The sequence below is a fragment of the Cucurbita pepo genome, chromosome LG19 (genome assembly GCF_002806865.2).
Source record: "Cucurbita pepo subsp. pepo cultivar mu-cu-16 chromosome LG19, ASM280686v2, whole genome shotgun sequence".
NCBI classification, from domain to species: domain Eukaryota; kingdom Viridiplantae; phylum Streptophyta; class Magnoliopsida; order Cucurbitales; family Cucurbitaceae; genus Cucurbita; species Cucurbita pepo.
Window position 1 is genome coordinate 4796188 of NC_036656.1, and position 21259 is coordinate 4817446.

General features: G+C 35.1%; 5 protein-coding genes across 9 annotated transcripts; 1 reads left to right on the top strand and 4 right to left on the bottom strand.

The window, feature by feature from the left end:
- Positions 1-188: 188 nt before the first annotated feature.
- Positions 189-5069, top strand: LOC111782149 (shikimate kinase 1, chloroplastic). Of its 4 annotated transcripts, none has more exons than XM_023662956.1 (11): positions 189-581; positions 744-1019; positions 2018-2073; positions 2277-2331; positions 2414-2486; positions 2895-2982; positions 3945-4027; positions 4111-4240; positions 4326-4404; positions 4575-4639; positions 4745-5069. In XM_023662956.1, exons 2-11 carry the CDS (start codon positions 803-805, stop codon positions 4799-4801), a joined length of 903 nt encoding a protein of 300 aa, XP_023518724.1. In that variant the 5' UTR covers positions 189-581; positions 744-802; the 3' UTR covers positions 4802-5069. The 4 variants fall into 4 exon arrangements, with proteins under 4 accessions (XP_023518724.1, XP_023518723.1, XP_023518721.1 ...); XM_023662955.1 differs by having other exon boundaries at positions 189-539; XM_023662957.1 differs by having other exon boundaries at positions 194-290.
- Positions 5070-6816: 1747 nt separating this feature from the next.
- LOC111781839 (stress enhanced protein 2, chloroplastic-like) lies at positions 6817-7840 on the bottom strand. Its single transcript, XM_023662552.1, has 2 exons — positions 7460-7840; positions 6817-7230 (listed from the first exon to the last, which is right to left on the bottom strand). The coding sequence occupies exons 1-2, from the start codon at positions 7763-7765 to the stop codon at positions 6961-6963; spliced, it is 576 nt and encodes a 191-aa protein (XP_023518320.1). The 5' UTR covers positions 7766-7840; the 3' UTR covers positions 6817-6960.
- An 894-nt stretch (positions 7841-8734) lies between these two features.
- On the bottom strand, positions 8735-12991 carry LOC111780967 (NEDD8-conjugating enzyme Ubc12). Of its 2 annotated transcripts, XM_023661346.1 has the most exons (7): positions 12799-12991; positions 11707-11820; positions 10227-10335; positions 9752-9830; positions 9537-9653; positions 9313-9442; positions 8735-9085 (listed from the first exon to the last, which is right to left on the bottom strand). In XM_023661346.1, the coding sequence occupies exons 2-7, from the start codon at positions 11813-11815 to the stop codon at positions 9069-9071; spliced, it is 561 nt and encodes a 186-aa protein (XP_023517114.1). In that variant the 5' UTR covers positions 11816-11820; positions 12799-12991; the 3' UTR covers positions 8735-9068. The 2 variants fall into 2 exon arrangements, with proteins under 2 accessions (XP_023517114.1, XP_023517115.1); XM_023661347.1 differs by having other exon boundaries at positions 8746-9442.
- Positions 12992-14619: 1628 nt separating this feature from the next.
- On the bottom strand, positions 14620-16040 carry LOC111781696 (geranylgeranyl pyrophosphate synthase, chloroplastic). Its single transcript, XM_023662383.1, has one exon. The coding sequence runs from the start codon at positions 15917-15919 to the stop codon at positions 14801-14803; it is 1119 nt and encodes a 372-aa protein (XP_023518151.1). The 5' UTR covers positions 15920-16040; the 3' UTR covers positions 14620-14800.
- Positions 16041-19720: 3680 nt separating this feature from the next.
- Positions 19721-21000, bottom strand: LOC111781787 (elongation of fatty acids protein 3-like). The gene has a single exon (XM_023662484.1). It carries the CDS (start codon positions 20843-20845, stop codon positions 19937-19939), a length of 909 nt encoding a protein of 302 aa, XP_023518252.1. The 5' UTR covers positions 20846-21000; the 3' UTR covers positions 19721-19936.
- Between the last annotated feature and the right edge of the window lie 259 nt (positions 21001-21259).

Below are 21259 nucleotides of genomic sequence, written 5' to 3' on the forward strand. Positions count from 1 at the left end.
AATTTTTTTTATTGGAATTTGAATCAAACAATAAGATATTCTTTTAATACAGATTTAAAATTAAACTTGAAAAAGTGGCGACAGATATTTAATCAACTAAAGTTGGTGTCAATTGGCAATAGAATAGAATTTAATTTCGTGGATTAGGGTACATATTATTTATTTTAATATAAATACGAGCATAATTCATCCCACTTTTTTCTTACTTTTTTAATGGCGGTTTGTTTGAATTTCTGGCGGAGCCGCAGCGACAACAGTTATAGCGCGCACCAAATTCGATACTCGTGCCGGTGATCTTGAAACCTCTCTTCCACAACCACATGTGCATAGAAATTTGTCACCGCTTGCCCTTCTTTTGGTTTTGATTCTCACATTCTTCATCCTGTTTTGCTTGCCTTTTTGTGATTGTGGTGTGCTACGCGACTTTCACTGAGTTTGTGCTCTCATTTGTTTCCAAATAATTTCACGGCATCTGGTCTTTTTTACTGGTTTGTAGTTGCAAGATTCTTGAGTTTGATCGTTGAAGCTCTACTCTGTCTGTAAGTTTTGTTCCTTCTGAAAGAGTTTGAACCGGTTTCCTGGTTATTTTCGAGCTTTCTTACGATTTGATGTTTCTGTAATGCTACTTGGCGTTGATTTGAATTTTTATAGTTTGTTTCTGATAATTATTTTCAGTTTTTTATTCACTTTCACTCTTTTAAATCTAATTCTCTTGAGTGATTAATGTTCAATTGAAACTTTAGGTCGTGTGTGGTTATCTAATCCAGTTAGCTGAGAAACTGGGGGAATTTTGGCAGCGCCTATGGAGGTCAACGTAGGACATCTGCAGAATTTATCAATCCGGATTGATTCCGGAATGTTTCTGAGGAAACCGAGTGGTTCGGTCCGATTTCTTCTCCCAATTTCTGAACAGCAGAAGCTGCCACCGGTGGTTTCAGCTTTTCAGCAACCTTTGAGACTTTCTAATCGATGCAGGACGATCTCTGCTGGGGCCTCCTGCTATCGTGAGAATATTTCAGGTAATACAAGATATTGAACTTCCACCGTGATAAGAAATGTGCGTTTTTCTTTGTCATTTCTCCTCGTTTCTTTCTTTCGTTAATTCCTTTAAATATTTTCTGAGTTATATTCTCATTTACTATTATTGACTTGGTGATCGGAACTGAATCTATAATATATGCTTCTATTGTTTTTCATGGCTGAGCTTGATTTGTAGTCAGAACTTCAAATCTAATATTTGGATTTAGTTTTTTTTGTTTCCTTACGAGAAGGTACAGTTATTTGGATTCTAAAAAGAGTTTTTGGTAAATTCCTCTGCGTCCATTTTCTGTCCTAATTTAATTTTGCATTTCTATTAATAATAAAACATTATGAAAAGCATGAACTACATAGTATAAAAGCAGTCTTATGCTACGTCTACGGCCAAATGATTTGTAGAGTTGTTTCTGTTAATTTCAACGGAACCTTTTGCATTCTGAAAACCTCAACATCTTGTTTTGGCCAATGAATTAAGAACGACCTTTTATTCTAAGTAAACAAAAGGAACAAGAATAAAAGAAAATGATACTCATTTCAAAGAAATGAAAATTGCTGTAGTGATTTTTTAGGTGATTAAATGGATAATGTATAAAATGGTCTCACACTTGGTGTATAAAATCCTTGAAAAATGCATCTCAGCAATTGATCGATCCTCCCTGTTATTATAACCGGTCTCTCAGCAAGTAAGTACTTTATTTAGATGTTCTTCTGTCGGACTTTCGAGCATCTGAACCCTTCAAATCTTTGAAGGAGAAGTGCTACGCAGAATAGATCCACATTTCTTTTACATCATCTTGTAGATAGATACCATTAGTGACTTTGTTGTCATTAGAAAGACATGCCTTTTATTTTGTTATTTCATTGTTGTCATGAATGATGAAAAATCTGTATCGTATTGTCTTCCTCTTGCTTGTCTACAGCAAGCAAGGAAGGTAACCAATTGATTTTGACTTATTGCTTTCCAATATTCCTTTTGTAGGTTTGGCATTGGAAACTGAAAATTTTCATCCTTTTGACAAAGACCTACTTTTAAAGGTCAAGCAGAATTCTTGTTTGTTATATTTACTTAAATCTCAAGTAGAGTTGGGGTGACGTGGGATATGTGCTTTTCTTTCTGATTCATCGAATATACTCTTCTCCCCTTCCTTAAATAGCTTTTGGACGATAATTGGTGCAATTTGAACCTTCAAATGTGCAACTCTTAAAGTTTATCTAACTAGAATTTGGAAATATTGCAGAATAAGTCACAAGAGGTCCAGCCCCATCTAAATGGAAAATGCATATATCTAGTCGGTTAGTGTCTTTACTTATTTACACTTTGTAATTGGCAATTATTCTGCTTGGATACTAAATCTATCGAAGTGCTCATTTGCAGGAATGATGGGCAGTGGAAAGACAACCATAGGCAAGATTTTAGCAAAAGAATTGAGTTACGCATTTTCTGACAGGTTGTTATTTAATTGCTAACTAGCAAAGTACTTGTACTCCGGTTTGAAGTTTAATAAACAAGGAAATGATGATTATATTGGAAGAAAAATTATTGCCCAATTTCCTCACTGTCACTTCTCTTTTCCCGCATCCAAGGTCTATTACGAAGCTGAACTGGGCTGGAAGAACAGTACTTAAGTGATATTGAGGATATTGTAGTTGAATGAATTTAGTGAAGAGTTGCAGCTCCTGATGCAATAAATTGGATTTGCATTAACATCCAATATATGAATTTTTACTATTCTTTCTGATAGAAAATTATGACATTTATAATTTGTCTCCGTCTTGAGCACAAATATGTTATTGAAAGTTTCTTGTGAGTGATTTGCTTTCATATTAATTATGCATTACATATCTGGATGCTCCAGTGATACATTGGTGGAGCAAGAAGTTGGTGGAACTTCAGTGGCTGAAATTTTTAAGCTTTATGGTGAGGACTTTTTCAGAGACAAGGAGGTTAGTGATGATGGATGCCATTTGACTATTCTTTCCATCTGTGAAGTAGGTGGTTATTACTCTCTACTGTATTTGAGGTTTTTATGAATTGAATGTAATGTGGGAAGTACAGTGCTTTGTAGATAATTTTCATTGAAATGAGCATATTTTAAATTCTTAAGATGCTAGAAGAGGAAAATGTCTGCATGTGATTTCCCTGCTTCCTCTTTTATGGGAATGGGAAGGAATCTGGATTTCTTAGTAATAGTGGGGTTTAGGAATGTCCAAAAGCCTGATGAATTTTTCTGTTAGGTTGAGTTAAAAACTTGTGTAGATTGGTTTGACTACACATAGGTTGAACCCCTGGGGTAGTTAATAAGTATTAAACTTAGTAGTTTGGATTGAACCAAATGAAAGAAAATTGTTTTTCGTATAATAAGGTAAAATAATATAATGAACAACTATTTATAATTTAAGGCATGGAAATAGAGTTAAAGATCTTAATTACTTTTTCTTCAAAGTTTAACGATCGATGATTTGAATGGTCTCAACCAACCCATATAACATGGTTAGGCTCGGTTGAGTTTTGTCCATTACTTAATTCAAGGTTGTTTAGGCTGGACAAATTTTGTTACCTGAGCTTTTGTTTTGGGTGAAAAATGTCTTTGAATTAAGCTCCTGAACCCACCCCACTGACTCCCCTCCCTATTAATTGATTTATTTAAAGTTTGATTGTTGATTTGCTGAACTAGTCGTGGAACTATCAATCATCGATGGATTGATATTTTGACAAAGTTTTGAAAACTATGCCGTTTTTCTCAAATAGGATGGTTCTCAGCCATTCTTGCTATCATCCCCTAGTAACTTCTGCTATGTCTTTTTCCTCTCGTCTAGCTGCTATGCTTTCAAGCAGCTAAGAAAATGTATTGCAACTCTGAGCTATTATGGCAGATCCAAATTAGTGACAGTGATTTTCCTGTTAGACTGAGGTATTGAGAAAACTATCATCGATGCACGGGTTTGTGATTTCCACTGGTGGAGGTATTGTTGTTCGGCCTATTAACTGGTAAATAGTTTGGACACATGACGGTTTCTAATTGTTATGTTGGTCATTTGTTGTTTAGTGAGGTTCGTCCTATTCAATTGTAGGAAATATATGCAAAACGGGATTAGCATCTGGCTGGACGTGCCATTGGAAGCCTTGGCAAAAAGAATTGCTGCAGTAGGTACCGACTCACGCCCCCTCTTGCATAATGAGTCGGGCAATGGCTACACAAAGGTCCAATCATCCAGTCAATGTTTTTACTTATTTAGTTGTGATGCTTGACCCTAATACATCTTTTAATCTTCTGATTCTCACTCAGGCTTTCAAACGATTGTCAATTCTTCTGGAGGAGAGGGGTGATGCATATACCAACGCCAATGTCAAAGTTTGTTTAGGAAGTATGAACGAAATAAGAACATCTTCATATTCCTCTGTCTGTCTAGAAAAAAAGAGAGTAGTAGAAAGTTAATAACATGATTTTCTGTTCCATTCATTCTCAAGTTACAATGAATGTTTGTTATTTCTATATCTTCTTCTGTTTAAGCACAGGTTTTTGTTAACATTGCAGGTCTTGCAGCCAAACTGGGTTTGTCAGATGTATGCAATCTGACCCCTGAAGATATTGCTATAGAGGTCCCTCTCCTTCTGCCTCCTCATTTATCATTGTTCCTGTTATGCATGATGATTAAACAAACGATCCAATTTGTTTTGAATTAAATTATTTTTCCTCCTTCGCAGGCGCTTGTACAAATCCAGCACTTTGTGGAGCAGGAAGATGGTTATTGTACAAGTTAAGACTACTGCAGATCATCATCCGGTGTTTAAAGCCTCCTCTCTTCTTAAAGAAGCATGGAATGGCATTGCTTCTACTCTTGCCAATTGTATAACATGGGATCATCAGGTATGAACAACCACTTGGAATGGAACGTCGTCGGTGTTTGAAGTGTATCTATCAAAATTTTGAGACAAATAAAATCTTCTTTTTTCTTAATTTCTGGGATATAATGTATGATATTTATAGTCCATTGCATTTGAAATAAAAAGGCAACTTTTCAAGTTTTAATTTATATTTCATTTTGATTTTGTATGTGTGCATTTTAAATAAAATCAAATTTATGCATTTTAATTTTTTATGGAGTTTGACTACCATCTTAGATTTTTCTTATTTCAAGCGTTATTGAAGTAATATGTGAGTGTAGCGTATAGGAATTGAAAATATTTTATCTTAAATTTCATTGCAACATTGATTAGAATTTCTCATTTTCCTCAACTCTTAAGGTAAAAAATAATTTTATGTTGGTTCAATCAATTAAAATCATAAACTAATATTAATATTTACATAGTTTAAAAAGTCATAACTAAGTTCTCTTCATTTTATTTAAAATCAACTTAAAATTAACAAAATAAAAATATTACTTTCCTAAAAAAAATTCAAAGTAGCNAAAAAAAAAAAAAAAAAAAAAAAAAAAAAACATAAAATTATATACATGTATTCGCACACGAACAGGTATAACGACTTGAACCTCTTGTTAGAGGAACACAACCCTCCACAATGGTATGATATTGTCCACTTTGATAATAAGTTCTCATCGCTTTGTTTTGGGCTTCTTCAAAAGGTCTCATCCTAATTGAGATAGTATTCTTTGATAATAAACCCATGATCATTCTCTAACTTAGTCGATGTGGGACTTTCATCCACCAACACCTCCCCTTAATCGAGGCTCGACTCCTTTTCTTTTGGAGTCTTAGTCATTATTGACTATGTCTTCGAGGAGCCTCGACTCCTTTTCTTTTGGAATCCTTTGTTCGACATTTGAGGATTCTATTGGCATGACTAAGTTTAAGGCATGACTTTGATACCATATTAGACGAACACGACCCTCCACAATGGTATGATATTGTCCACTTTGAGCATAAATTGTCCACTTTGAGCATAACCTCTAGTGGCTTTGTTTTGTCCACTTTGAGCATAAGCTCTAGTGGCTTTGTTTTGGGCTCCCCGCCTCATCCCAATTATACTTTAATTTAAATTTTATGGGCATGAGAGAGAAATTTTTTTTTTTTTGTTAATCAATTAAATAAAATAAATTGTTTTGAGTTCCTTAAAATTTAATAGTTAAAAATTATCCAAACATCTTTATCTATGCAGCTAATTTATGAAGAAAAATTCCGGGTTAAAGATAAACTTTATCGAATCTCCTAATAGAAATAAAATAATATTATAAATCAAATTATCTAATTATATATACAAATATACAATTATGTAATTAAAGCATATCAAATCATCTAAGTCGATATATAATAATCATAATAATAAAAGAAATAATTACAAACATATAAATAAAAATATACAAATTAGCAAACAGGGTGGGGACAGGGACGAGGATTTTTTTCTCTCTCCTTAATCGAGGCTCGACTCCTCTGGAGTCTTAGTCAAATTTGACGGCCTTCGTACCTTCGAGGAGACTTGACTCCTTTTTCTTTTTGAAGCCTCCCCTTGATCGAGGCTCGACTCCTTTGGAGTTTGAGAATTAACCAATTTATTGGCACGACTAAGTATAGGGCATGACTTTGATACCATGTTAGGAATCACAAGTCTCCACAATGATATGATATTGTCGATATTGTCCCATAAGCTCTCATAGCTTTGCTTTGGGCTTCCCAAAAAGCCTCGTAACAATGGAGAGAATATTTTTTTGTTTATAAACACATGTCTTTGTTTATAAACCCACGGTCATTCCCTAAATTAGCACTTTCATCGTCCAATACTCGACATAAGTGAATTTGTTCAACTAGTATAATAAGATTCATAAAGTATAATATAGTATATTATGTGTGTTATATTTATCAATTTTTATGTAATCAAGTCACGCTTCAATCATACAAATTGTTTAAACAAGTTATACATTGAATTTATATATACATGCTTCATACCTCTGATTTGGGCGGAGATTTCAAATGTCATCGGACCAGTCGCCGGGATTGATTTCGTAGAAAAGGCCGTCCACGATCTGGTCAATAAGCGAATCGATGAAGGTGTTGCAGCCGATGCTGAAGATTCGACCTACTCTGTTTCGGGCGTTGGAGGAGAAAGCGAAAATGGCCGCCATAATGACAGCGCCCAAACAGATTCCTGCTGCTTCCTCAATACCTTCCAAATCCATCTTTCTGAACACTGAATTTCCCGTCGACACCTCCATTGTTACGGTCGCCGCAAACACAATCTGCAAATTAATTTGATTCTGAGATTTCCTTGCGGCGATAATTTTAGGTATCGTAATTTGTGATGTTTCAGAAGGTGATTGATGAAGTTCGTGATATTTAATTTGATTTAAAACTATTCACAGCGGGAATCAGTAAGAGGTTATTTCAGTTCCTAATTGTTGATTTCTAAACCTGATTTTGATGTATACGAAAACGAATTTTCATTTCAATATGAAACCTAGAACTCACCATGGCGAGGCGACCGGAGATGATTTCGAATTCATGGCTGTCCTTCGAGGTCTTTATGTACTTGGACAGAGTCGCGAAGAACGGAGAAACGTCGGCGTCGTCGTCGCCTACTCTCTTAGCTTTGATAGGAACAATCGGATCCGATCCGAAGGATCTGAGAGTGCATAAGCGAGGCTGTAGAACGATCTTTGGGCTCTCGGCGGACTTTAGTTTAGGAACTGAAACGGACGCGGGCGGTAAGCTGGTCGGGACGTCATGCAAGGAGGATCGCAACTGGCAGTGAAGAGAACATGCCGGCGCCGCCATGGGAGAGGTGTGGGCTTGAAAGAATGTGCAGTGGAGGGTTTGAAGAGGAGGAGGAATAGGAGGACTGTTCGTGGCGGCTTTTTGGGGTTTCACTTTCAGTCACGTGACGACACACGCAACCTATCCCAAAAAAAAATATTAAAAAAAATAAAAATTAATACCTCAAATGAACGACTCTTCAACGAAAAATTAGATCATTTGTCTCATATTTTAATTATATGTCTTAAATTTGAATGATTTTAAATATAGCGACTGCATTTTTTAAATCTATCTATAAATATAACACACAGAGTTTTATATAGTGAAACTCTCGAACCTTTGAGTTATTATAAAAGTGGTAACTTTTATATGTTAAATAAATAAAAGTCTTATAATATATTAAAAAAACATTCTAGCTTTATATTATCACACCTTAAATTATAAGAATTTAAAAATAAATGAAGTTTGATTCTATTGTAACGTGTCATAAATTGCAATATTTTGTGATAATTTGAATAACATTTTATTCACATCTTCCTCGAAATTTATATTACATGATTGATGTCTTGGTTCATATTATATAAATCAGCATTTCGTATGGTGAAATATATCAATATTTACAGAAAACAAAAGAATGTGATGTGAACCCAATATGAGTGAGATACATTGTGAGATCACAAATTTGCATGCCCATATCACACATCATCTCCAATGCAAACCATATGTGGTAAGCATATAAAAAAGAGTTCTAATGCTTTATTTATATGTTTTATAATTATAAAACATTTTTTGAATGACACTTCAATTAAAAAAAATGGTAAAAGTTGAAAATTTAAGATAAAAATGGTAATATTTTACTAACATTTATGAAGTAAAAGGGGTAAGAAGAGGGAAGAATCTGTTGCATGTAACGCCAGAGGGGTGGCGGTGGAGGGGCAGAATAAGAGCGCCGCTTGTACCGACATTCAGAACCCTCAAATTTGGGTCCAAAACAAATAAACTGGAATGTTTCAAAACAAATACTTCTTCAACTCAAACTCAAATGATCAAGTGACATTATGTTCTTCACTAAAATCTTCAAAGTCTAAGAAAAATTAGAGAAATGATGGGGAGCTTATTTTCCAAAGCATTCAAGATTTCTACCATAGGATCCAACTTCCAAAGCATTCAAGGAGGACACACAAGGAACTTTGATTACCTCAGCATTCACCACTTGCATGTTCCTTCTGAAACACAAGCAGTAGTAGGCCGAGGCATAGGGATGAGAGACAAATTTGGAAGTTTCTACAAAATCAGTCTTCGAACACTTGCCTGCCCCCCTCCGTCATGGCATGCCTTTGGCTTCCATCCAAAATAGTGTACCATAAGAAGGGACAAAATGTAACCATGTTAATTAACAATTTAGAAGTGTTACACATTAACATCACTAACTCCATCCATTGGACTAACACAACCGTGGGTGATATTATCTCTAAATGAGCACTTAATGTACGGAGAGACAGAATCTAGCTACATACAGGGCAGTGAAAAGTTGAACAAGAAGGAAGGATTATGAGTGAGTTACATACAGCGTGGGAAAAAGGTTGGCCCCACGTAACCCCCAGCCATAGCCCTTCTCACATTAGATTCGAATAACTTCGGATTGTCTCTTAAAACTGCAGCAGCATCATGATTCAGAGGATCCTCATCGTTTGGTTCCTGGTTGGAAATTAAAAAACAGGGTAAGAAGACAACTTATGACTTTTAAATGTTCCCAAAACTGAAGCATTTTACTAATGAAGCTTATTTATACCGTGAACAGATGGTAGAGTCCATAAATAACAGTGTTAATATTGAGAACAGGTTTCCAATCTTCTCGTAAGATGTTGAGGCAGACGTTTCCTTCCAAGTCGATGTTTGGATGGTAGACCTGCATAAAGTACAAGTTAGTATATACAAAAAAAAAAAAAAAATCATTTATATTCAGAAAGGATCAAATGCTAAGGGTAAGGAGCCATCCAGGTTTACCTTTGTCCTGCACTTGACCTTCGGGGCTTCATGCGGATAGATGGGGGAAACTGTAAAGGAGAACAAAAATGTGCCTCCTCTGTAATATAGAGAAAAGCAAGCAGTTAGGAATATTGGCAAGTAAATATTAAGAATGCTATTAAGATATTAAGAAGGCAGGAAAGCATATTTGGAGTTGGTTAGTGGAAGGCATAAGCAGATGGGAGGAAGAGAATTTGGGATGAGCAGTTTTCTAGAATTAGTTTGTGGGAGAGTACAAGGCTCCTGAAGTGCATCGGAAACTTCCCACTCTCTTTCCATATATCAAGAGTATTTTGTGTTAGTTTCCATTTCAATTTCTGGTTTGGAGTTAACATCTAGACTGTGAAAGAAATTAACAAAAAGAGGAAAATATCCTCAACTAGCAGGCAACAGTTTAAGCTAAAAAGATTGCAGATTGCTTGAGTATGAATCTTGGAGAAAAGAGAATTCTTACAAATAATATCCCTCATCTGGTCGTATTGACACTTCAAAGTTCATCAGGTCATCCTTGCCATTGGGAAAGGTTATGTTACATGATTTTGGTAGATTCAGCTCACTAATATCTGCAACAGATCAGGCACCAACAATAACTAACCGACAAGGTATATCCCTCTCAAATAGGCATACAAGTAAAAAAAATAGTTGAAAAACAACTCCAACTGAATAAACAGACTTCCAGTGCCATATGCTGGAGTGTGACTTGTCTCAAATGCAATTGGAGAAATCATCTAAATAAAGAACCCACGAGTAAATAACAAAGGCAGTGAAATTTGGACATCCCTCTCAACATAAGTCATAGGTTATATAATAAATATTAAAATAAATAAATAAATAATAGGTCACTCCAAGCTTCTAATGCATGAATTTTAACTATCCAGGTTCTTTTGGGCATTAATGCCCCCATCGCTTCTGAATGTGACAAGACTGATATATGATCATAATCTTCATTGACATTTAAGAAACAGATGACATCTTAGGATGGGACACTTTTTTTTCACAACATTAGCAAAATTTACAGTCTCACTTAAGTCGAACAATTTAATATCAGCTACTCAATTGAACTGAGACTGTTCGAAAGAATCATTCGTGGTTAAATTAGTGGAAGAAACCAAAATTAACTTCTAATGCTACCACCAACTTTTATATACTGAAAAGGTCGTTTTGGGTTTTCACTCCCCATATCATCAGACATCAAGCAAAGTTATTAATTCTTGGCATTCTCATGCACCATGCATCTCAAAAGTTTTCATGAGTAACTTCCCACGAGGACACATCCTCTCACTTAATTTTCTTCCAATGTACTGAACCCTGGCAGGTTCACCCAGCCTTGCAGGCATCCACATGATTTTCCAGGTTCCATAAAAGTGTAGTCTAGCAGAAAGTGACAAAAATGTGACTATGAGCAACCAAATTGACAGACATAATTCCCAGTTGGAGGGTAGTACATGGAAATCCACACACTAAAACATACCAGTTAACTGGTAGGCCGGGGCACCGAGCAAATTACCAAAAACTTAAAAAATACACGCTGACCATCCATCTTTATATAAACTCAGGACATTCATGCATCTCAGAACAACCTCAAATAATCATATACTATCATAAGTGCATAGAACGCACATTGGGAAATATGGTCTTTGAATATAAGACTTCTTATTTATACATGAAATCTCAAGCTACTTCATCAAAATTTAGGTTTTCAAAAAAAAAATGCTAAAAGTTTGCAATATTTAACCACAGCTAACACGCATTCCTACACCCAATCCACAGAAAAGAAGCTTCAAAGTTGCAACTCAAAATCTATTATCGATGTAAACAAAACAAATTTGATATAGTTCCAAAGAAAACCATCATCTCTAATGGGATCAAAACTATCACCTCATTGCTTCTCAATGGAATATAAAGAACCAAATAAACTCTGTTCATAGCCAAACCTTTGTGAAGACGTAGTTCTCCAGCACTTTGCTTCTTTATAGGTACCCCATTACTAGCATTTTCAGCAAGTTCTCTCTGCTTCTCCTTGACTTTAAACAGCTTAATCATATCTCCTGCAGCAGAATATGCAACAATTACACCCCATGAATATATTGTGTTCTTTCAAAAACCTTCCTCCCTTCCAGGATAAGAAACCAGCGTTCATTAGCAAGAATATAACAACGAAAAAGCAAGGTCAGACCACCGAAGAATAGGTTAGCAATACCATAGTAGCACCTAAAAAAAAGAAGCCCCAGCTGCATGTTGTAAGAGAGAGAGAGAGAGAGAGAATTTACTAACAACTAATTATAAGAAATCCAATCAGAGACAGACAAATAAATCGCACTCCAAACCTCCATCAGAAACCCCTTCATATCTTGAAAAACCCTTCCAATCCTCTCCAATAAATAAATAAATAAATAAATAAAATCATAACACAACTTAGAGAACAGCCTGTGAGGGCAATGTACATCTCTCTCGAAGCAGGGGATGCAACAAAATCTCTTCAAGAAAATAACAACATCATGGACTCGTGACTGAGATCCAACAGAATGCCAATTCCAAATTAACAACAAAAGGCTAAGCTACGTCTCCATGGCAAACAAAAAACGCAAACGATAAGGTTCAGATCCTCCAATTCCTCTCTAGAAAGAACACCACTTAGAAATTCAGACTACAAAGCCAACGAACAAAACATTCGCATGGAAGAAACTGTTCACATAATGCACAGTCCCAACACTAAAAATCATCCCAAACAAATAATCACATCCAAATCCCGATTTAAAAAACGAAAAACAAAAGTGGTACAAATCAAAGCCACCATACTTCCAATGCGATTTCGCGAGTAATTAAATTTGAATTACGTTTCTAATCACTATCGAGCAATCCACAGCCTAGGTTCCCAAAACCAAACCAACAGCAAAGAATTGAATAAACAAATAAATGCCGTAAAAGATCGTAAGAAAGAACCTGATGAGGAAGAAGTAAAACGCATGAAAAAAATTGCAGTAAACGAGAAATCGAGAGGGAAAAAGGATTCTTAAGAAGCAAACCTGTAAGTCGTAGCAATATAGAGGGAAGGAGAGGAGAAGGAATTTAGGTCTGAGAAGGAAGAAGGAACGGAGAGGGTCTGAGGGCAGGCGAGCAAGCGGTCTGGCGAGCGTGGCTGAGCCCTACGGTCAACATATAAATGTTGCCTTCGATTGGACTGTCGCACAGAATTCCCGAATTTTTCTTGAGCTTTTTTGTTACGCTGCTTTTCAGTTTTTAAATATTATTATATATTCATCATTTATATCCTTTTTTTAGTGTTTACAACAATCTTAATTATTCTATTTTAATCATTAAATTTTCACAATATTTTACTTAACTAAATTGTTTTTTAATTGGAAAACTAAAATAAAAAAAAATTAAATTCAATAAAAAAAAACCCGAAACCTCGCAAGCTAAAACATATATATTATAGGTAAATTTAAACGTAATAAACGAACTCAATTTTAATTAGACTTTGAATCTAAATTTGTTTTCAAACCACTGGTTCACCGAGTAACATTAATGTGACCTTATGAGTGGAGGGAGAATCATAGGAATGTTGGCAACATTTTTCATACTCGAAGTTCATGTGCAAATTTTGCAAGCCAACTTTCTTCGTTCCGCAAATAACACCGACTATTGTTGTCAAAATCTAAACGTGAAAATTGCATCCGACTTTCTTGTAATAATAACAGTAATTTGAATAAGCACAGAGGGGAGAGGGGAGAGGGGAGAACGTGACATGTAAAAGGAGAAGAAATCTCACGTTGATATAATATTTGTCACACCAATTTTGATACGTAAGTTAACGGAACTAATTATAGTGTAGCAAGAGTTTAGAAAATTACAAAAGTTACCTTCTCTAGATTGAATGTAGTTATTTACATAAAAACCCTTTAGGTTTTTATACGTTTTCCTCATTGAATTAGATTAAATATGAACAGGATTCAAATTGAATTAGAGAAACACAAATTGATGTCTTGTTTGGTGTCACAGTCGTACTTTTTCAACCGTGCGACATTATGATTTTAACACATTCACAACAAGCATTAAAGGAAAATTCAAATCTCATTCACATTTTTTGTCCGACTTTGTGGATTTATCGAACTTTCGGCAAGGTTTGCCTTCACCAACCGAACACAACTTGTACAAATTTTAAGCTTGTTCAATCACACATACATCACGTGCATGCATGACATGTCCCACCTTGTGGTTGGCTCCCTCCTTAGGNAAAAAAAATCAATCCATTTACTTGGTAAGGCATTTAACAACTTCCTCTAAATGAAAATTCCAAATTCCAATTAATTTTTTCATAATAAAAAAAGAAAAAAGATTCCATTTAAAAAAAAAAAATAATTATAATTATTAGCACAAAATTATTCACTGTATTTATTTTTCTTTAATGGTAAGTGTCCTGTAAAGCACTTATTAACCAATCAAATTTAAATACAAGGCTGAAATTTATGGAATGGAAGACATAGAATAAAAATAACTTTTATGGTAGCATTTTCCAAATAATATCTCTAACATAAAATAAATAAATAAAAATTAAAAAAAATATCATTATTATTAAAAAAAAATTTAATGTAAACCCTTGAATTTTCATTTGAGTAATGCCTTAAAAAGACCATTTAAAATTAAATATTATTTAAATCAATTTTTAGCTTAAATTTGTTTAAAATTCAATTGCACATATATTTGAGACTGGACCTGTGTCTATACATTTCTAGTTGGTTAAGCTAGCACCGAGTGAATTTGGTTACGTTTATGGGGCGTAACCTTATTGAATGAAATATTACGAATATACCCATCAAATTTTAATATAATATAGTATAAGAATGTGAGGGGAGAAAGGGAAATTTGAGACATTGACATTGATGAAAAGAAAACAATAAAGGTTGAGAAGAAAACAAACATTAATTCACAATTTTTTTTTCGTCTCTAAAACAAGACACGCTAAACGACAAATCCACCTCGTTTTTGCAACACTCTGTGTTAAAAGATCTGTTCTTTTTCAACCCCTCAATTTTGCCTATAGGCTATGTAATTCGACAGGGCAATTAACGGCTCCGCCTTCGCCGGATCAAATCCGGCCAGCGCTTCTCCGGCTTCTCTCTTTAGCGTCTCTGCAAATTCCTTTGATTTTTCGATTCCGAGTAATTTTGGATACGTCGCTTTGTCCGCCGCCAGGTCTTTTCCGGCCGTCTTCCCCAATTCCTCCGACGACTTTGTTACATCTAGAATGTCGTCTACCACTTGGAACAGTAATCCGATCTGTCGGGCGAATTTCCTCACCTTCTCCACTTCGGTGTTGCTTCCGCCGCCTAGGATTGCTCCCATGACGGCGGCGGCTTCCAGAAGCGCTGCCGTTTTGTGTACGTGGATGTACTCGAGGAGTTCTAATCCGACGTCGTTAGACCCTTCGGAGTCTATGTCCACCACTTGCCCGGCGACTAACCCTGATGTTCCGGTGGCTTTTGCCAATTCTCCAATTGCTTGGACCACTCTCTCCGGCGATACCCCCGCCTCTGTCGCCACTGCGATGTGCTCAAATGCGAAGGCTAAAAGAGCGTCACCGGCGAGGATGGCTATGTCCTCACCAAACATACGGTGGCTCGTCGGCTTTCCTCGCCGGAGGTCGTCGTTGTCCATGCATGGAAGATCATCGTGGATTAAAGACATGGTGTGGATCATTTCAGTGGCGCAAGCGGCTGGCATAGCGGCAGACTCAGAACCACCGACGAGCTCGCAGGCAGCGAGACAGAGCACTGGCCGTACACGCTTCCCGCCGGCGAGGAGAGAGTAACGCATGGCCTCGTGAATCTTCAGTGGGTCCCGCAGGGAAACGGCGTCGTTCAAAGCTTGATTTACCAAATTAGCCTTCTGCACCATGTAGTCTTTGAAACTGAAGACCCCTTTTTGGTCATTTTGTTCAACAACCGGGCGGAGCTCTGTTTCTACTCTGGTTTGCGCCGCCGATATGCGGAGGTTAAAGGAAGGTTTTTTAATGGATTTGGAGGAAAAAGACGACAAAGGGTTCCATGGATGAAGAAAAGAAAAGGATTTTGGATTGAATTTCTGAGAATTGTTGAAAACAGAGTTGCTCTGAATCAATGGATTCGCGAAACTCACAGAGCTCATCTTTCTTCTTCTTCTTCTTCTTCTTCTTCTTCTTTTCTCTGTACAGAGAGAAACAGAGAGAGTTTGTGAATCAGTGAACACAAAGGGACTTCGCTTTATATAGGAATCTGCAAGAATTCAGATATCATATACCACCAAGTTTATATATATATATATATATATATATATATATATAATTATTTTTTTTTATTTTTTTTTATTTTTTTGTCTATTACATGTCGAACTTTATTCTATTTTATTATAATAATTATTTTCCAATTATGGTAATGAAATTGATTATTTAAATTCAATGAATGAACTTATTATAAACGACATCTTTATAAATTGCAAGTTTTAAAGGTTAAATATTAAATAAAAAAAAGTATTATTTTTTAATTATTTTTTTAATGGTAAAATTAAATTATTATAAAGTTTATTAGATTAAAGTTTATGGCTTAAATTGTTGATTAAAATTGTTAGGTGAAAGAATATATATATATATAAAAGATAAAAATTAAAATTTATGTTTCATTTGATAATGATTTGACTTTTGAAAATTACCTTCTAAACATTATTTTTATTAATATTATTTACTTTTTACCATGTTCTCAAAATCTTTTGAATAAAAAAATTCTTAAAATTGGTTAATAATTCATATATTTTTCTTGATAAAAATAAAAGCAATAGTAAATAAATAGGAATAAAAAAGTACAATCTTCCAAAAAGAAAAACCAACCATATAATTATACAATATAATAAATTTATTAGATATAAAATAAAAAATGGAACGATAAAATTATTTAAAATTAAAAAATAATAAAATAAATTAGATTAAATCCTATATATTGGCAATAATTTATAAGTATTCTTTTATTCTAAAGTTATTTTTTTAGAAGATTAAAAACAAAATTATTTAATTATATATTTTGTTCCCAGGGAATTGATATTAATTATAAAGGATAGCAAGATATTAAAAAAAAATAAAGAAAAAAAGAGACGTAATTATAAATTAAGAAAAGGATAAAAAAGGAAAAAAGAATTAAAATGAAGAAGAGCATCGTTTAGGGTGCCCATGAAAGAGATGCCAAAACGTAAGATTTTGGATTTTATAAACTAATTACCAAAACTGCCATCTGCCATCTCATTTTGGAACCTTTTGGAGATGGCTCCATCTGCCATTTTTCATTAACCCCAAAATACCCCCCGTTGCCTTCTTACCCAATTTTCCTCCCTTTTTCTTTTTTTTTCTTTTTATCAATAAATACAAAATAATTACAAATAAAAGAAATAACTCATTTTTGTAAATAACTTCAATATGTCCATCATACACTGGGGGAGAAATCTCTTCTCACTCTCTCTCGAACCTCATTTACGATGGGTACGTGAATGGTAATAGCAATAGCATTGCAACGATAAAATCGAGGGAATTTTTAGGAAAGAAGTGGGTCATGCAATTGTAAAAGCTTGCACGTAACCTGAATTTTAAACTAGTCGATATAAACTCGAGAATGCATTTTCTAAATTTTGTTTCGATCTTATCTATATCAATATTATAAGGGTGTAGAAACATAAGTAGGAATGAAAATGAGAAGAAAAGTTATAAAAGCATGGAAAACGAAATTCAATCATGGCTGCTATGCGTTTGACTCAATGAATATCAATGTTGATATCAATATCCAAAGTTTGTTAGTAGTTATGCTTTCAACTGCTTCATGATACACATTTATGATAGACATTTATCACGCTTAATTCCACGTGGTTTTTGCAGCTTTCAAGTCCTACATGTGTGTACACTTCAACTACTTTTAAATGTATTTTTTTTTATTATTATTATTTTTAAAATTCAAAAAAATATTTTGAAACTAATAGATAAGTTTTAAAAATTTTGATTTTATTTTTAAAAATTAATATAAAAAATCAAATAATTATAAACGAATTGTNTTTTTTTTTTTTTTTTTTTTTTTTTTTTTTTTTTTTTTTCTAAAAATGAAAGATAATATAACATTTTGTAGTCTGATGGGCCAAGACAAGTTTGGGCTTTAAAAGAAACATGACCCACAAATCGAAAAAATGTAAAATAATTTATTTTCCATTTATTTTTCACACAATAATTAGGATGTAATTACTATTAAGCCCTCTTGCATAATATCACATGTAAAGCAAACAAAAATGAAGACAACAATTACTCTGCTGAGTTCTTCCCGAAAAAAGGAAATTACTGCAGTGAAATTTAAAACAAAACATTACCGATAATTTATCTCGTTACAAGTCAATTGAATTGTTTTATTCTGTATAGTTATGGTATGATAAATGCAGCACAAGAGTGACGACTCGATTTTTAACTCAGGAGTGTTCGTTCCTTTCCGCTTCTCCCAACTCCTTCACCTACTACAAACATTGAATCATCACGTGGCTGCTAAAGTAGGCCAAACTTCATACGGGTGTCAGAAAATTCTATCACTCATGAAACGTTGATTCTCATGACAAGAATTTAAAGCCAACCGAGAATAGACAATATTTTAATTATGTAATAAATAATATTACGTATTTTTAATAGTTTTTTTAAAAAACTAAGTTTTATGATGGATGTACGCAATTAAATTAGGTTATTAGGTTTGATTTGAGTTGATAACTTAAGGGCTAANTTTTTTTTTTTTTTTTTTTTTTTTTTTTTTCGTGCAAGTTATGTATAAATTTCTTCCATGTAAGTAATAATAATAATTATTTTTAAAAATATTTGAAATTTAAAGGAAATCTGTATTTGGGTGGGAGAGTGATGTTTGATAAAAATATTTATATACTGGTAATATGTATCAATATAAAATCATGAATAAAACAACAATGATATTAATGAATAATTAATGGTAGTGTGGAATTTAATATTAGGAAAGCTACAAATTAAAGTTGAAAAACATGACAATATTTGACTATGATGTTTAATAATTTAAAAAAATACAATTAATTTTAAAATACCTCTCAAATATGGAAAAAATGTGACCAATAAATTAAATAAACGTATTAAAATATAATTAATATTCATTAATTTGATTTAAATCTCATTTTAGTACGTTTACAGAAATTTGATGGATGATATTATAGTCTCACTTGATTGGAGAAGGAACAAAACATTCTTAGAACATGTGTCTTAAAATTGTCAATAATATGTAATGGGTCAAGACGAATAATATTTATTGGTATATATAATAATCTAGAAATTGCAATAGNAATCTAGTATCCTTATGCATGAAGATAATCAATTCGGTCGTTGTGGTCGGACTCTATTATGGATTTCTGACCACATTCTCCATAGGGCCCTCTTATCTCTTCCTTCTCCGAGCTCGAGTTATGGAAGAAGGAAACGAGAAGAAAGTATCAACAACAACAAGTTCATATCGGTCTATTATGTGCCTCGGCATCTAGCATTGGGTAGACCTCGTACAATAAGTGTCCTAGCTCTACCGTATCTTTTGTTTTCATTTCTTCTGGAACAATCACAAACACTTTTTTTATTATGAATCTACTCCTAGAAACTCAATGCGTAATCTTAGGCAGACGAATAATATACACCCGACGGTGTGCCAATGAAAACCTCGACTCCAAAGGAGTGAGTTATGAGATCCCCATCGGTTGAACTGTGAGGCTTGAAGCGAGCAAGGACATTAGGTGCCAACTTGAGGCTTGTGCCATCAAGGACATTGACCCTGTGCAAGGTGCCAACTGTGAGGCTTGTGCCAGCAAGGACATTGACCTTGGAACGAGTAGAATGGTGAGTTGTGAGATCCCATATCGGGTTCACAACAACAAGATGCTGGAATCCGAGAGAGGAGAAAATTGGAATAAATTTATTGATGATCATTAAAATTTGAAGGCCTACTACTGAGGTGTCTCCTAAACATTACACATTTTTCCCCAGCCATAAATTTCTACCGTTACACAATATATGTGAATTTGTATTTAATATACATTCATATATTTACCTCTTTACAAAACCAAAACCAAAACCAAAACCAAATTCATGATTTTCTTCCCAAAATTCCTTCATTGATTCTTCTCTTTCAAATTCTCACCCTCCAAATTCCCAGAACAGGGCTGCTGTTTCATGATCTTCACACAACTCTTCGTCTTCCCCACATGAATTTTGAGATAGAAATTCAAGAACAGCAGCAAAATGGCTCCATTCAGCACCGAATTGAAACCCCAAGCTCCGATTCCATTGCACCCCCCTTTCATAAAATGCAGCATCAACACACCCACATGGCACGCCAGATTGCAACCCAACAACGCAATTTGACAGTTCATAACAAAAGGGAAACACGCCCTTCGCAATCCGATCGCCGTCCAAAATCTGTACCCGTAAACCACTGCGTATAGGAGCGACGTCGAGAGAATCGCCAGAACCTGAAAAGACTGTGAAAATTCAAGCCAGAGGAACGACATAAACGTTGAAATCGAGTGGTTGAAGAGCTGGAAGAAGGAGAGCTCGCGACGGCGAAGAATGGTGAAAATGGTACGGAACATATGGAAGAATCGAGACAAATAGTAGATGTAGGACCAGAAGAAAACGCGGCCGGAAGGGCGAGTGCCTAGAGGGAAACAGAGGAGCCATTGGAGGGGAGTTTTGGAGCGCCGCCAGAACCACCGTGTGTCGCGGATCTCAGCAGCGGAGGAGAGGAGGATACCTGCGGAGATTAGAGTGGAGATGAGGGCCATGGAGAGACAATGAATGGCCGGAATGGGGCCGAGAGGTACGGGGCGGCCGGGACGGAGGAGGAGGCTGAGGAAGAGATGGATGGCGATGGAGAAGGCGAGGTAAAAGACGATAGAGGAAAAGAGGAAGGACCAAGTGGAACCCCATGAATGGGTATGGCTCCACCGGAATCCGACGATCGAGGGGTGCTCAGAGAGCCAGTAGGTTAAATCGGTGATCGGCATGATTCCGGCCTTCATCGCCGTCGACGTTGAGAGAGAACGATCAGACGGCGGAGCGTGGGATTTACGTGAAAATCATGGGGAAGCCATGGAAATGGCGAAATCGGAGAGAACTTTGAGGGGAAAAAGGGGAAAGGGAGTCTGTTCGTGAGATGTAGAAATTTTGGGCCATTTTTTAGCGGAAACGTGTGGGTCTAAATGGAAATACCTTTTTTTATTTTCCCTTTTAACCTTCCACACGTGTAAACCTCTCTCACACGTGCTTCCTTATCTCCCCTTTTATTCACCTTACTCCCATAGATTTAATTATGATATTACCAAATTAGACACCACGTGGACGTGGAATTTTAGAACGGAGAATTTCGCACGTGAATCTCGTGAGAATTTATAATTTTTATTTTTAGAGGAAAAAAAATCAATTTTTATTTGACT

What these genes read in the sequence shown, in the direction of transcription:
- LOC111781696 (XM_023662383.1), bottom strand. Translation starts at nt 15,919, where the DNA reads ATGAGCTCTGTGAGTTTCGCGAATCCATTGATTCAGAGCAACTCTGTT.
- LOC111780967 (XM_023661346.1), bottom strand. Translation starts at nt 11,815, where the DNA reads ATGATTAAGCTGTTTAAAGTCAAGGAGAAGCAGAGAGAACTTGCTGAA. An exon ending in CCAGATGAGGGATATTATTT is followed by an intron (nt 9,831 to 10,226) that starts GTAAGAATTCTC and finishes TCTATATTACAG; the next exon opens with AGGAGGCACATTTTTGTTCT. An exon ending in GACTCTACCATCTGTTCACG is followed by an intron (nt 9,443 to 9,536) that starts GTATAAATAAGC and finishes ATTTCCAACCAG; the next exon opens with GAACCAAACGATGAGGATCC.
- LOC111781787 (XM_023662484.1), bottom strand. Translation starts at nt 20,845, where the DNA reads ATGAAGGCCGGAATCATGCCGATCACCGATTTAACCTACTGGCTCTCT.
- LOC111782149 (XM_023662953.1), top strand. Translation starts at nt 803, where the DNA reads ATGGAGGTCAACGTAGGACATCTGCAGAATTTATCAATCCGGATTGAT. An exon ending in AGTTACGCATTTTCTGACAG is followed by an intron (nt 2,487 to 2,894) that starts GTTGTTATTTAA and finishes TGGATGCTCCAG; the next exon opens with TGATACATTGGTGGAGCAAG. An exon ending in TGTCAAAGTTTGTTTAGGAA is followed by an intron (nt 4,405 to 4,574) that starts GTATGAACGAAA and finishes TTAACATTGCAG; the next exon opens with GTCTTGCAGCCAAACTGGGT.
- LOC111781839 (XM_023662552.1), bottom strand. Translation starts at nt 7,765, where the DNA reads ATGGCGGCGCCGGCATGTTCTCTTCACTGCCAGTTGCGATCCTCCTTG. An exon ending in TCTCCGGTCGCCTCGCCATG is followed by an intron (nt 7,231 to 7,459) that starts GTGAGTTCTAGG and finishes ATTAATTTGCAG; the next exon opens with ATTGTGTTTGCGGCGACCGT.